The following is a 15,763-nucleotide window of genomic DNA, read 5'->3' as shown; positions in this document are numbered from 1 at the left end:
ATCGGCCCGGGCATTACCATATAAACCGGCCCACATAGCATGTCATATATTTTCATATATATTAGTGTGTGTGTATATCTAATTAATCTTCATTACATTCTGATCTTTCATTCTTTCAAACGTTTTTTCTACCCTAGAATACTCTCTTCCTATAATTAGTGGAAAGACAGTACACACTGCCAAAGGGCAGCTAGGGAGTCCGGGGGAGCGCTGCAAGCTCTCTCAGTGGGGTCCCCGGAACCAGGAACCAAGCATTGTTTTAAGCTTTAAAATTGCATATTAAACCCCCTCCGCCATTTATATATATATATATATATATATATATATATATATATATATATATATATATATATATATATATATATTAGTGTGTATATGTAATTAATCTTCATTACATTCTTATCTTTCATTCTTTTAAACGTTTTTTTTTCTACTCTAGAATACTCTCTTCCTATAATTAGTGAAAGGTAGTACACACTGCCAAGGGACAGCTACAACTAGGAAGTCTGGGGGAGCGCCGTAAGCTCCCCCAGTGGGGTCCGGGGCGAAGCCCCGGATCCAAGCATTATTTCCGTTATTTTAAGCTTTAAAAAATGCATATTCTGAGGTATCTACAGCGCAATTAGCCTGCTACTTTTCCGCTAAAAAAATCAAAAATTAAATCTTCTATTCACTGGAGTCCAGCGACTGGTAGAAAATGGTAAAATGCTTTACTTTTGTATTGGAAAAGGGGGGGGGAACCACAAAACCACTTTTGGCTACGCTCATGAAATTTGGTGACTGCAGTTTGCTTAAGCTGGCTGCACTTGGGAAGTAAGTAAAGTTTCCCTTTCAGACAATGAGATATGAGGCCAGTGATGGTTTGAATTTCTCCCCTCTCGGCTACGCCCATGTGTTTAATCATAGGTGTAAGCCTAATTCTATTCAAAATATATAAAGTTTGATAACGCATCGAAAACTGGATGTATGCTTTCGTAGGCTTACATAATGTATTCTATTTATAGATCTACATGTATGTAGTCTGAAAACTATAAACACTGCAATAGCAGCCTTAATGAGTTTCAAACTTTTTGGTATTACTTATAGATTACAGACGTTTTTTAAAAAAAAAACAAAATAATTAGGTCCTACGCATTTCACGTGTCAATCTAGTCATGCATGTTGATCTGTGACTTAAAATATGCTAAATCATTGGTTTTCCTGCCTGACAACCCATTCCTTTACAGTGGTATTACCACAAATACAAAACTAGGGGTCTATCGAGTCGTCATCCTCCTCTACATTGCTCTATGCCTCAGAAACATGGATAGTGTACAGTTAACATGCAAAGAAACGGAATCACTTCCACATGACATGTCTGTGAAAAATACTGAATGTCAAATGGCAAGACAAAATACAGATACTGAAGTCCTTCAAAGAGCGGGTCTGCAAAGCATCCACACACCCTGATCCAGTCCTAGCTGCGATCGGCAGGACACGTATGCAGAATGGAAGACCACCGCATCCCTAAACGACTCTTGTATGGCCAACTAAGCGAAGGAAAGCGCTCGCATGGTGGTCAAAGAAAGCGCTTCAGGAACATCATCAAAGCTTCTCTGAAGGCGTTCAGCATAGACCCATCCACCTGGGAGACAGAGGCACATGACAGCATCATGGCGTCGCGCTGTGAAAACCGGCGCACAGGTTGCTGAGGAAAAGAGAACAAAGCTGGCAGAAGAAAAAACGCCAGAGAAGAAAAGCAAGGCCAATGACACTAGCTCCAGCTGGAATAACCTGCCTAGTGTGCGGCCGAACATTCCGGGCTCACATAGGTCTCACCAGCCACACGAGGAGACATAAAACTCCAGTGCAAGGCCCTCAGCCCCCTGGATGACAAAGTGGTCATAATCGAACTACGATGGACGAACTATATATATATTCCTTTAAAAGATAAGAGAAAGAGGTACTTCTAAATGTGAATAGCTCTTGCTTCGTCCTAGTACATTTCAAAAACGAGATTTGAATATGAATATATTATTTAAAATATAAATGATTCTAAATCTCCTTTCATTAAATATGGGATGTGACAGCGCTATATAAATTATTGTAATAATTTTCATCATCAATGACTTCATACTAAGCATAAGTTTGCCGTTAATCACAACGGTATAAAATTGATTTAGATCTAGATTTATGTTTTAAGTAAAAAAAAAATCTTTAAAGCCTTAAGTGTAGTATTTTTAGATCTATATTATTACAAATAATCAACAAGAAACTTGCTTTTTCTTTTCAAATCGCAGAAAGTAGAGCTTTATACGCATATTGAGCTATGAATAAGTTGGGTGGTTTGCAATTTCGCGGCTATGTGTATGTGTTTTGTTAAAGAGCTAATTGTCTCCCCTTTTGCCGCATTATATGAATGTTTTCTAACCTCTCCCATCCCTCTTTTTCGTTAACTTTCATGGAACCATCAAAAGACGGGTGAGGGAAAGAGCAAAACAAAAATAGGAGTGCCATCAAAGGCCCATGCCGACCAGCAAAATGATCAGGCCAAACGCAGTCTAGAAGACATCAAAGTAGTGTTGAAGGCCATGCCGCTCATGCATAGCAGAAAGTACGGTCTAACGTTTTACAAATGATAATACGTACAGTGTATAGTGTAATTCTTAAAATTATATTCTTGTTGAATTTCAAACAAAATTAATTGTAGTAATAATTTAAAAACAAAAAACAACAACAAGAAAACATGTTCGGGTCTTTAAGTCTTGCTGCTGTCACAAGTTGTCTGCATTGATTTTTTTTTCTTTGGTCGCTACCTGACCGGCCCATTTGGTACCGGCCCACGGGCATTTGCCCGTTTGCCCATATAGCCAGTCCGCCCCTGTTAACAATACTTTACTTTATCAAACTCTAGAAAACTGCACACTGTAGGTAAAAAATAGACTTTGCCAGCCAGTGAAGAGGTTTTGCAACCTGTTTTACACAATCCTATATGTGCCGGTACTCAGTAGTTGATTGCCTAACTTTTAACTACTAAAAATTAATAATATACGTTAAAATACGACAAAATTTATTTTTTTTCAAAAAGGTGCCGGTATGCCATAGCGGTGTGTACCATCACAAAAAAAAAAAGCCCTGCCTATATCTGATATAATAAAAATTCCTCGTTGCTACAATAGAGTGATAATATAGTGTGTTATTACTATTTTTCGTTTTGTTATGAATCAAGAAATCATAAAGATCTACTTTTTGATCAATGGCTCCATCACACTGAAGTATGATAGTTGTCAAAAGGCTTATGTGTGACAATATTTGAGTTCTTGGGTGCTAAAGATCTAATTTTAAAACCAAAAAAAATAAGCGGGAAACGGACATAGTCTATTTAACAGACTTATTTCATAATTTAATGTGGTTAATTTGCTGCTTCAAGGTGATAACCTAGATTTTGTCACAACGAAATCATAATCTCTGTTTCTTGGGAGAATTTAAGGAATGTAGCGTGCATTGGACAGCATGAATTTTTTTTTATTTTCCAAATTTATCTTAGTTAAACATTATCTAATCGAGAAGGTATAAAAAATAAACCTAAATTGAAGCTCAATATGAAAATTTTATTATCAAACTTTTCGACCAATAGTTTTTTATTTGTTTTTTTTTTGTCTTTTTTTATTAGTCAATTCATATCATGCATATAAATTTTTTTGCTTCATTCTAATTTGAATATCATCAATGTACATACATATCTGCAAGAAAAACACATTTGATATTAATGAATTTTCAAAAAAAATTTTTTAAGGGGGTCTACCAAAAACCAGAAAACATGGCAGGGGGTCTATGAGACAAAAAAGTTTGGGAACCACTGATCTAGAACCATATATATATATATATATATATATATATATATATATATATATATATACGGGTCGGTGATTTAAAATGCAGAGAATCGATAGCATACACAATACACATAGAAATGTGTAGACTATCCAACGAGATCACATTCCTCATCGCCTCTTCATGTCTCCATGTCCACAGATACGAGTATTCAGAGTTTCAAGAACTGACTGTCAACGGCAGTGTCATCACAAGATGTGGCAATCACAATGTCTCCAACCTGTACTCCACAGTGAACGGCAGCTGTATCTTGATGCTGGCCTATATTCTCCCCTTGTCAGTACTCTTGTTCAACTACAGCTGGTAAGTTGGCCAGAGTTATTGTCTAGTAAACTGCACCAAATATATTAGAGACTGCAATACCATGGTCAAATACACAAACATATAGACTCCAATACATTGGTAACATACAAAATACATATAGACTGCAATACCACAGTAAAATACACAAAGATATAGACTCCAATACCATAGTAACATACAAAATACATATAGACTGCAATACCACAGTAAAATACACAAAGATATAGACTCCAATACCATAGTAACATACAAAATACATATAGACTGCAATACCACAGTAAAATACACAAAGATATAGACTCCAATACCATAGTAACATACAAAATACATATAGACTGCAATACCACAGTAAAATACACAAAGATATAGACTCCAATACCATAGTAACATACAAAATACATATAGACTGCAATACCACAGTAAAATACACAAAGATATAGACTCCAATACCATAGTAACATACAAAATACATATAGACTGCAATACCACAGTAAAATACACAAAGATATAGACTCCAATACCATAGTAACATACAAAATACATATAGACTGCAATACCACAGTAAAATACACAAACATATAAACTGCAACGGTTCAGTATATTAAATTTGTTTCATTAATAAAAATTGTTATTTTACTCAGTAAACTTTTATACAGATGAGTTAATCATTATTTAGTCATATTTTCCCACCTTTTCAGTAAGAGTTGTCTTCGTCGTTTCTCTCTTGCAGTCAATTCAAACCGAGGCTAGAGTAGAAATTTGAAATATCATAATCCAGTGTTTCCAAAACTGTGTTTCTCGACATCTGAATAGGTGCTGTTGGGGGGGGGCAATGAACTGGTAGACCTAAATAGGTGCTGTTGTGGGCAATGAACTGGTAGACCTAAATAGGTGCTGTTGTGGGCAATGAACTGGTAGACCTAAATAGGTGCTGTTGTGGGCAATGAACTGGTAGACCTAAATAGGTGCTGTTGGGGGCAATGAACTGGTAGACCTAAATAGGTTCTTGTTGGGGGCAATGAACTGGTAGACCTAAATAGGTTCTTGTTGGGGGCAATGAACTGGTAGACCTAAATAGGTTCTTGTTGGGGGCAATGAACTGGTAGACCTAAATAGGTTCTTGTTGGGGGCAATGAACTGGTAGACCTAAATAGGTTCTTGTTGGGGGCAATGAACTAGTAGACCTAAATAGGTTCTTGTTGGGGGCAATTAACTGGTAGACCTAAATAGGTGCTGTTGGGGGCAATGAACTGGTAGACCTAAATAGGTTCTTGTTGGGGGCAATGAACTGGTAGACCTAAATAGGTGCTGTTGGGGGCAATGAACTGGTAGACCTAAATAGGTGCTGTTGGGGGCAATGAACTGGTAGACCTAAATAGGTGCTGTTGGGGGCAATTAACTGGTAGACCTAAATAGGTGCTGTTGGGGGCAATGAACTGGTAGACCTAAATAGGTGCTGTTGGGGGCAATGAACTGGTAGACCTAAATAGGTGCTGTTGGGGGCAATGAACTGGTAGACCTAAATAGTTGCTGTTGGGGGCAATGAACTGGTAAACCTAAATAGGTGCTGTTAAGGGCAATGAACTGGTAGACCTAAATAGGTGCTGTTGGGGGCAATGAACTGGTAGACCTAAATAGGTGCTGTTGGGGGCAATGAACTGGTAGACCTAAATAGGTGCTGTTGGGGGCAATGAACTGGTAGACCTAAATAGGTTCTTGTTGGGGGCAATGAACTGGTAGACCTAAATAGGTTCTTGTTGGGGGCAATGAACTGGTAGACCTAAATAGGTTCTTGTTGGGGGCAATGAACTGGTAGACCTAAATAGGTTCTTGTTGGGGGCAATGAACTAGTAGACCTAAATAGGTTCTTGTTGGGGGCAATTAACTGGTAGACCTAAATAGGTGCTGTTGGGGGCAATGAACTGGTAGACCTAAATAGGTTCTTGTTGGGGGCAATGAACTGGTAGACCTAAATAGGTGCTGTTGGGGGCAATGAACTGGTAGACCTAAATAGGTGCTGTTGGGGGCAATGAACTGGTAGACCTAAATAGGTGCTGTTGGGGGCAATTAACTGGTAGACCTAAATAGGTGCTGTTGGGGGCAATGAACTGGTAGACCTAAATAGGTGCTGTTGGGGGCAATGAACTGGTAGACCTAAATAGGTGCTGTTGGGGGCAATGAACTGGTAGACCTAAATAGTTGCTGTTGGGGGCAATGAACTGGTAAACCTAAATAGGTGCTGTTAAGGGCAATGAACTGGTAGACCTAAATAGGTGCTGTTGGGGGCAATGAACTGGTAGACCTAAATAGGTGCTGTTGGGGGCAATGAACTGGTAGACCTAAATAGGTGCTGTTGGGGGCAATGAACTGGTAGACCTAAATATGTGCTGTTGGGGGCAATGAACTGGTAGACCTAAATAGGTGCTGTTGGGGGCAATGAACTGGTAGACCTAAATAGGTGCTGTTGGGGGCAATGAACTGGTAGACCTAAATAGGTGCTGTTGGGGGCAATGAACTGGTAGACCTAAATATGTGCTGTTGGGGGCAATGAACTGGTAGACCTAAATAGGTGCTGTTGGGGGCAATGAACTGGTAGACCTAAATAGGTGCTGTTGGGGGCAATGAACTGGTAGACCTAAATAGGTGCTGTCGGGGGAAATGAACTGGTAGACCTAAATAGGTGCTGTTGGGGGCAATGAACTGGTAGACCTAAATAGGTACTGTTGGGGGCAATGAACTGGTAGACCTAAATAGGTGCTGTCGGGGGAAATGAACTGGTAGACCTAAATAGGTGCTGTTGGGGGCAATGAACTGGTAGACCTAAATAGGTGCTGTTGGGGGCAATGAACTGGTAGACCTAAATAGGTGCTGTTGGGGGCAATGAACTGGTAGACCTAAATAGGTGCTGTTGGGGGCAATGAACTGGTAGACCTAAATAGGTGCTGTTGGGGGCAATGAACTGGTAGACCAGGTCACGACATTCGCACAGGAGGTGGCCGACGGGTTCCAGAGGTCCGAGAGCACATACGCGGTGTTCATAGACCTAAAACAGGCCTACGATCGTGTGTGGAAGCAAGGCCTCTATCTTAAGCTAAGAGCTATGGGTGTGCGGGGCAAGATATACAATTGGATACAATCATTTCTGTCAGGGAGGAGCACACGTACAAAATACCAGCACTCCCTTAGCAAGCCAAAACAACAACTTAATGGCCTGCCTCAGGGCTCTGCCCTGTCCTGTACACTTTTCATAGCCTTTCTTAATGATTTGCCCAGCTCACTACGGTCCAAAAAACTGCTATATGCTGACGATATTGTCCTCTGGTCAACCGGGAAGAAAGCCGACCAAATTCAGGCGGCACTTCAAGCAGACCTCCATACCATCTCCTCGTATTGCGACAAATGGCAGATTCAGATAAACGTTGCCAAAACGACCTGGTCCCTGTTCAGCCTAGGAATCGACATCCTTAAGGCTCCATTCGAGCTTCAACTCGGTGGGCTGCGACTCCAGCGTGAAAATACGCCAAAATATCTAGGGGTGACCCTGGATAGAAAACTGTCAATGCTCCAGCACGTCCAGGAAGTTGAACGAAAAGCCTCGGAGAAGTTAGCGTTATTAAGAAAGCTGGCCAGCACAAAGTGGGGTGCCAAAGCTGACATGCTACGCACATTGTACCTAGGGGCAGTCAGATCACAAATTGAATACAGCTATACAGTTCAAGTATATGCTAGTAAAACTGCTCTCGAATCACTCGACCGGGTACAAGCACAGGCTCTACGGTTCATTTGTGGCACCTTTAGGACAAGCCCAACAAACGCTGCTGAAATCTTTACAAACGTGGCACCCTTACATCTTAGGAGGGAGAGGGCAGTACTTACGGCCTACGAGCGCTATAAAAGGGGCGACTCTAGGCTACCCACCTCAATTTTAGTGCGACAGTGGAGAGAGAGGAACCGCATTAAAATGCGATCGTTCCTACATATAGCGGCCAATTTGTCAAATACAGCTGGACTCTCCACTGATAGAATCCCCATTAGGAGAATCAGTACGTGCCCTCCGTGGAGGAGATTGCCGGCCCCACAAATAAACCTGTCCCTGTTAGGGCAAGAGGGAGCCACCAAGAGGCGCTTAACACCTGCCATTCTCCAAAATTTGGCATCCATAACCATAAAATCCTACCCATCAGATGCCATATTCTGTTATACCGATGGGTCGGTAATGAGGGACCCCGATAGATCGGGGTATGGGGCCCTTATTGTCTACCCCGACCGGACTGAACCAGATAGGCTCTCTGGTCCATGCGGCTACGCTGCATGCTCCATGGATGCCGAACTTACAGGGATAACTAGGGCGTTCGAGGCCATTAGGGCCCGAATGCTCCAACGCGAGACTAGCGCCACTACGGTGGTGTTGGTCACTGACTCTCGCTCCAGTCTCCTAGTTATGGGTGGCGGCGGGGGAGGGTCGCCCGTAATAGAAGAGGCAATCGGCGCCGCAGATAACATCCGCCGAGCTATTGGAGCTGTCGTTTATATGCAGTGGGCGCCTTCACATTGCGGCGTGAGGGGCAATGAAACGGCAGACGCCCTCGCAAGGGAGGGTGCTATGGCAGCCACACACCTCGAAGCACCAAGCACGTACTTACAAGCAACGGCACAAATCCGAGCACTCATTCATGAGAAGTGGTTAAAGTCCTGGGAGGAATCCGACAGAGCACGTGGTGTCTGGCAGCGCATGCGTCACCCAGATCGCGACGATCCATGGTGGCGACTGAGGAGGTCAGAGCAGTCAATAGTTGCGCAGTGCAGGACGGAACATTGTCCTATTGGGGCATACTTTGCCCGGTTCCGCACTAACTTTGACTCCCGATGCCGTCACTGTGGAGAGAGCGTCGAAACAGTGTCGCATGTCTTGTACGAGTGTCCCCAGCTCCGCGAGCTAAGGGGGGACTTGCCTGTGCAGTCACTCGACTTGTATGGTAGCTATGAGGCACTACGCCGGACGGCTAAGTTTCTTGCCAGAGCACTACGGGAGGACTAGTCCTTCCTGCTCTGATTTTTCAATAGGAGTTCATCTCAGGTAGACCTAAATAGGTGCTGTTGGGGGCAATGAACTGGTAGACCTAAATAGGTGCTGTTGGGGGCAATTAACTGGTAGACCTAAATAGGTTCTGTTGGGGGCAATGAACTGGTAGACCTAAATAGGTGCTGTTGGGGACAATTAACTGGTAGACCTAAAGGGAATGAATTCCTAAGTAATCGCTGAAAATTGAGATTGATCTTATAAGGCTCTTCTCGGTAGCGGGACGAAATCCTATAACAACATCATAGAACTTTGAACTTTGAACTGATCTACATTCTGACTCTAGTTTGAAACAATTTCATGATTTCTGATCGAGTCTGTCTGAAGAGTTCCACACCATTTCAAGCTGCTCGTTATTTTCCTTTAATTCCCTACAACCCATTTGTGCTAAGCGACATTCTCTTAGTCTGTTGCAACCAAATCAGTGGCGTATCTAGGGATTTGGGGCCCGTGGACTTGACCTTTTCAGTGGCCTCTGCATTTTGACATTCGACATCATGACATGAGATAATGTAGGTCTACTTAATAAATATATAAGTCAAAATTCCAATTGGTACAGTATATAAGTAAAATTAACAAAAAATAATCATTAAGACTCTTGTAATAAATAATACTGTTGTTTAGTGGCGAGATAATGCCCAAGTGACAAATCAGTGGGCTGGGCTTTGGGCATCACTGGTCTAGATAATTCGAACGAATGGAATTTAGTTTAGTATTATAATGATGTTGATAGCGTGGCCCTTTTGAACGAACATCTATCAGCACACTGATATAATTATCCCACACTAGACCCTGAAGTTAGATCACTCTGTATCAAACATTTTATATTATAAATGTGTATTATTGTTTTCAATAATTGTCTTTATTTCTTTGTCCCATTCAGCATTATTGGATTTTTTCGATCACGTGGTATATTTAACTCAACGAGTATAGTGTCTGTGGTTAACCAGGCTATGTATAGAAGTCGTTACAATGTTGTCAAGATGATGATTCTGATCTCTCTGTTGTTCTGTGTTTCGTGGATGCCTTACTTTGTACTGCTGCTGATAGAGGTGAATATTGTTTCATGGATGTCTTACTTTGTACTGCTGCTTATTGGGTTGAACAGGCATGTCAAACTCACTAAGCCTAAGGTGTATGGGCCACATAAAAAACTTACTATGACCTGAGGGGCCGAAGCTAAAAATCAGTTGCAAAACAGCCTACTAGTTTTATGTAAATTAGAAACAATACAATAGAATACAATAATTAATGGAATACATGTCTCTTAGTTAGCTATATTCGTAGTACTGTTAGGTAATTAAAAATCACCAGAGCATTGTAAGGAGCAAATGAATATGAAGATACAGACAACGAAAATTCTTGCTCGTATGAAACGAAGTCATGAAAACGGTCATTGAAAGCATCTTCTAACGATTCCAGGTGTAGGACATATTTACCTTTACAAAATATTGCAACCGTATTTTATCTTTTTAGTTACTGACACGTTCAGAAGTAAACAAGATTTTCTCTTGATATTTGGTTTATCCACAGTTGTAACTTTGCTTGAAAGCACTTCACATGATCACACGCAGTTATGACAATTTTATTTGTACTTTGAAGTTTCAAATTCAAGTCTTTCAGGTGACTAATGAGATAAACTGCAAATGTCAAATCCTGAACCCATTCGTCAGTTTGGAAATGTTCAACAGGTTCACCTTTCATGTTCAGAAACAATACAATTTCCTCACGCAGTGCAAAAAATCTCTTCAATACTTTAAAACGGAAGAACGTATTCTGTCCAATGTTATCCAGAAACATTGAACATTGGCGAGGAGTTAAGCCACGGGCATTTACCAAAGGTAAATTGTACTGCAATATCAACTTCTGTTATTTCTGAAAAACATCCTCGCTTGTTGTGGTGTTATGCATAGATCAGAGCTCAAGTCTCATGTATCTCAAAATTCCTGTCACAGGCCCTTTTGAATATAGCCAACTGTGCCACACCCGTTACATCAGCTGATTTATCGAGAGCCAATGAAAAGAATTCAAAATCAACTATTTTGTTCTTTAATTGTTCACGCAAGCTGATTATCATGCCATTTAGTCTATCTGTCACGGTGTTCCTAGTTAAAGCTATTTCTTTGAATGCTTTCACCTTTTCTGGAAAAATTACTTACGCAGCTTTAACTAGGGACTCCTTAGTAAAATCACCTTCACTAAATGATTTACTAGAACTTGCAGTTAAGCAATTAAGTTAGACAAAATTTAGCAGGCTTACACAGCAGACTCACTCTCGTTGTTCAGTTTAATTAATAAATACTATTTTTAAATTCAAGTAGCTTGTCATCTCTTATTTTCCCGCGTAATAGTTTAACATTACTTTGATAATTTTTTGAGGTGACCAAGCGGGCCGCATGCAAAGTGGTCACGGGCCGCGTGCAAAGTGTTCGCGGACCGCATGCGGCCCCCGAACGCTATGTTTGACATGCCTGGGGTTGAATATTGTTTCATGGATGTCTTCCTTTGTACTGCTGCTCATACAAGTAAATACTTAAATAGTATTGTAAAAATAAAGTATTATGTGTGTGTGTATTCTAGGAATAAAACGATCTTACGGCAGCACACCAGTACATAGCATTCAGATTTCAAATGAACACTACACTACACGACTACAGGAAAAAATAGACTTACTATTGTACATTTGTGTAACTTCAACGAGTAAATGTCAAGAGTTCCAGGGAAATTTCAATTCTTTTAGAAAGAGACTATTTTCTTTGAGTGACAGGATTTTCTGTTCATGACCTAGCATGAAGAGATACTTTTGTAACCTTTTTTTTTGTGTCTATCGCATTTAAAACCTAATTATGATCAATAATTCAGCTTTAAAACAAGCAAAATAGAAAGATTACTTTATAAAAATATATATATATATATATATATATATATATATGTCTATATGAGGGGAAGAACTCCATATTTACAACTATCTATCAAAAATAGAAAAGTTGTTTCCCCTTTCAAACTAATAATTAATTACCAATAATCAACATGTTTTTTTTTACTTGATTCATGTTGTTTTTATTAAATAATATATGTATATATATATATATATATAATTAGGTTTCAACTAGATCCGAGAATGGGTGTGGGAGAAATAACGTGTACAATTAGCCATTTCTCTGAATACTGAAGAAGTAACTTCCCTTGTCGGTATCAAACAATAATTCATTCCTAGTAATTAATTAATTTATTTTTCTATATAGTCATGTATTATCTAAGACAATGAATAATTGTGCAAAGTTTTAACTTGATCCGGGAAAAGGTGTGGGGAAAAAAAGTACAAACTTTTACCAGACAGTCAGACAGAGTGGATATACATTGGTTTAAGCTTTGTATATATTTGATATATATATATATGTATGTATGTGTGTGGTGTTAGTGTGTGTATGTATGTGTGTGTGTGTGTGTGAATCCTGCTATGGCTAGTGTTATTTAGCCACAGCAGCTTGTTATAGTTAAATTGATGGCAAGCTTCATATTCATATAGTTTAACAGTATACATATAATGTTTAAAAAAATATATAAACCTGGCTGACTTCAAAAAGTGATCAACATATCGAGGGTAAAATTGATATGTACAATACATACATATATAACTACATATGTGTGTGTGGTGTATAATTTTCAATATTTAAAAGGTATGAAAAAAAAAATAAGTAAATATCTTCATGTATACAATTCAACGAATAAAACTGTAGCTACTCACCAAAAGTAAGATTAATTTGTATTTTAGTCAGGTGCTGAATAAGAGGTCTGCTCTTAACTTTTAATTGTTTAAAATCACATAAACTCTTGACTTCTGAACAAAAATTAATTCTTAGTTTTCTTATCAAGTAATTACATTTTTTTATTTAGTAATCATTTGTGTTCTTATTTAGTTAATTTAATTTAATTTTTTCTTGTACATTTGGTCGGCCTTAATGTTCTGATGAAGCTAATGATAGATGTGTGTATTATCTTCAGAAAATCACCGGAACAAGTGACGTCACTGACGCTGAGAGTTCCGTGCAGATGTTGCGGCTGGCGCTGGCTGTGTTCAGCACGGTCTACAATTTTCTCCTCAACATCATCTACAACAGAAACTTTCGCGGAGGTTTCCAAAAGTTCTTCGTCTGCGCTCGACGTGTGGCAAGAACGAATACAATTGTCCCCCTCGAGCCAGGAAACACAGCCAACCTGGCAGGCTCTTCCGACATCATGGTTACTCCTTCAGCCTTTGTTTTATCATTACAGCCAAGAAGTGCTACCTTAGCCTAGAAGTGATACCTCATACCTCAGAAGTATTACCTTGCAGGAGATGTGCTAACGTAACCAAGAATTTCAACATTATCAAAAAGTGCTACCATAGCATAGAGTTGCTACATTAATCAAGAAGTGAGACCTTAGTCTAGAATGAATAAATTGGTAGTACTACCGTAGCCAAGAAGTGCTACTTTAGCCTATAAGTGCAACATTAGGCAAGAAGTGCTACCCAAATTCTACCTGCCTAAAATTTGGTTGGAAACCACGTTTGAATGTATAATATTCAGTGCTATTCATAGGTCAGGAATGGAGTGGCGCGGGCACGCTACTCTGCCTCATCGTGGCGCTCGTGTGGAAACGACCATTGGAGTAAGTGGTTAGGTTAAACGGGTAGCAAAACAAAACTCCCGTGGGGGTGTCCACGGGTTAGCGAGAGCCAACCCATTGCACGGAGCGGAGTTGAAAGAGAGCCCTCACGAAACTGTCGAAAATTCATGCACCGTTCCGGACCGTTACATTAATGGCGAGTTCCCCACGGTTAGCTTGGTACAACAAAAGAAAATGGCGGAGGTTCCCGGTGTGCTCGGTCTTCGGCCATGTCTAGCCCATGCGCTCGGGGACCAGATGCATCGGAAATAGCAATGCTTTACATAGGCATTGACTTGGGTCTCTTCCAGACAGAACTGTGTGTTCACACAGGTTGTTTTTGTTTTTTTACTGTTTGACGCTCAAACATGTTGTTTTTTTTTCAAACTTAGAGCTCGATGAGCCTTCGGCTCAGCTCTTAAGACGATCAAACGGAATGGAGTGGGGCTGAGGACCTTATTTAATCCCTTCAGTCTCTAAGTCTGGACTGGAAGACCTGCCGGATGAACATAACATTCTGACCCTAGAAAGTCTAATTGAAACGAATGCACTGTAAGACTTCAGTGATACCTTTTTTAAATGGCTTAATCAAGAGTTCACTTAATAGCTGCCTGAAGGCGTGGTACAATTATTTGCAGATCGATGTCATCTCTGCCACCTTGCAGGGCGTTTGATGAAGGACGTGACCTCTACAATTACATAACGTTTAACGTTTTTAAAAAATGCTTTAAATAAGTGCCGCAAGGGAGGTAACCTGTTTTAACCAATTTATATGGATTACCATTGTGTTGAACTCCTCTTTTTTTCTCTTAATATTTCCAATGTTTGTCAAAATTATGCTGCCACACCATTTACCATCATAACATAAATACATTGCAGGCATCGAGAAAAGAGGTCTAAATTTATATATATATATATATATATATATATATATATATATATATATATATATATATATATATATATATATATATATATATACGTATATATATATATATATACATATATATATATATATGTATATAATATATTGTTACGAATCTCGCTATCCAGGCTCTCTGCAAACTGCACCACACGACACCACCAACTGAAAGGACTTGACAACTCAGGGCTCCAAATAACGTAATAGTTTAATGTCAACAAATAACAGCCAATACTGTACAATTGGCAGCACGTAATACAAGACTGTACAAATATCTCTCCGTTAATCGCCGTATCAACTCTTGCACTGGTCTCTCTGTCTCTTCTCAGACTTGTACTGAGCCGTAGTAACGAACCGTAGCCCGAGAAGTTGTCTCTCCCCGTCTTTGATACCTTCGCTCTTTATATAGGGTCCCTGCTGGCCTTCTAGAACCGGGCAGAACGTCGCTCGACCATTCTGGGTGGTCATATGACTACATCCCTCGTGACACTCTTGAGCTCTGTTCACGACGACGATCCTACTCGAACCTTCATGTTAATACTCGTCTCGGCTGACCGTCGTAACTCGTCACGGTTGACCGCTCGTCTAGCGCTGGCCTGGGGCGATTTGCGCCGGCTGACTACACACACACCACTACCCCCATCTGTGCCACCACCAGGTTTATAACACTGCCCCCTCCTTAGATCTGTCCGTCCCGGGCAGATCCAGCTTCACCATAGTACTTGTTGAGTCTGTCGATGTGGACGACCTTCAGTTTCGACCTTGGGCTCTTCTGTATTCGATACACGACATCGTTGATTCTTTTTATCACGCGGTAGGGTCCTTCCCAGTCTGTTTGAAGTTTTGGGGACTTGCCTTTTCGTCTTTGTGGGTTGTACAGCCACACCAGATCGTTCTCATGAAACCCAGCGGCATTGGCCCGTTTGTCGTACCTT

The 15,763-nt window shown here is 40.3% G+C and overlaps 1 protein-coding gene across 1 annotated transcript in view; it reads left to right on the top strand.

Moving 5' to 3' along the window:
• LOC106055703 (substance-P receptor-like) overlaps positions 1-14,790 on the top strand; it is a 41,249-nt gene extending 26,459 nt beyond the window's left edge. The window contains exons 4-6 of the mRNA XM_056020156.1: positions 4,015-4,176; positions 10,140-10,308; positions 13,262-14,790. Of these exons, the coding sequence (XP_055876131.1) occupies positions 4,015-4,176; positions 10,140-10,308; positions 13,262-13,555 (625 nt within the window). The 3' untranslated portion in view covers positions 13,556-14,790. The remainder of the gene's footprint in view (positions 1-4,014; positions 4,177-10,139; positions 10,309-13,261) is intronic.
• The last annotated feature ends 973 nt before the right edge of the window (positions 14,791-15,763 follow it).

The sequence above is a fragment of the Biomphalaria glabrata genome, chromosome 2 (genome assembly GCF_947242115.1).
Source record: "Biomphalaria glabrata chromosome 2, xgBioGlab47.1, whole genome shotgun sequence".
NCBI lineage: Eukaryota > Metazoa > Mollusca > Gastropoda > Planorbidae > Biomphalaria > Biomphalaria glabrata.
Note: the sequence above shows the minus strand (reverse complement) of the source record. Positions and strands in the feature narration are given on the sequence as shown.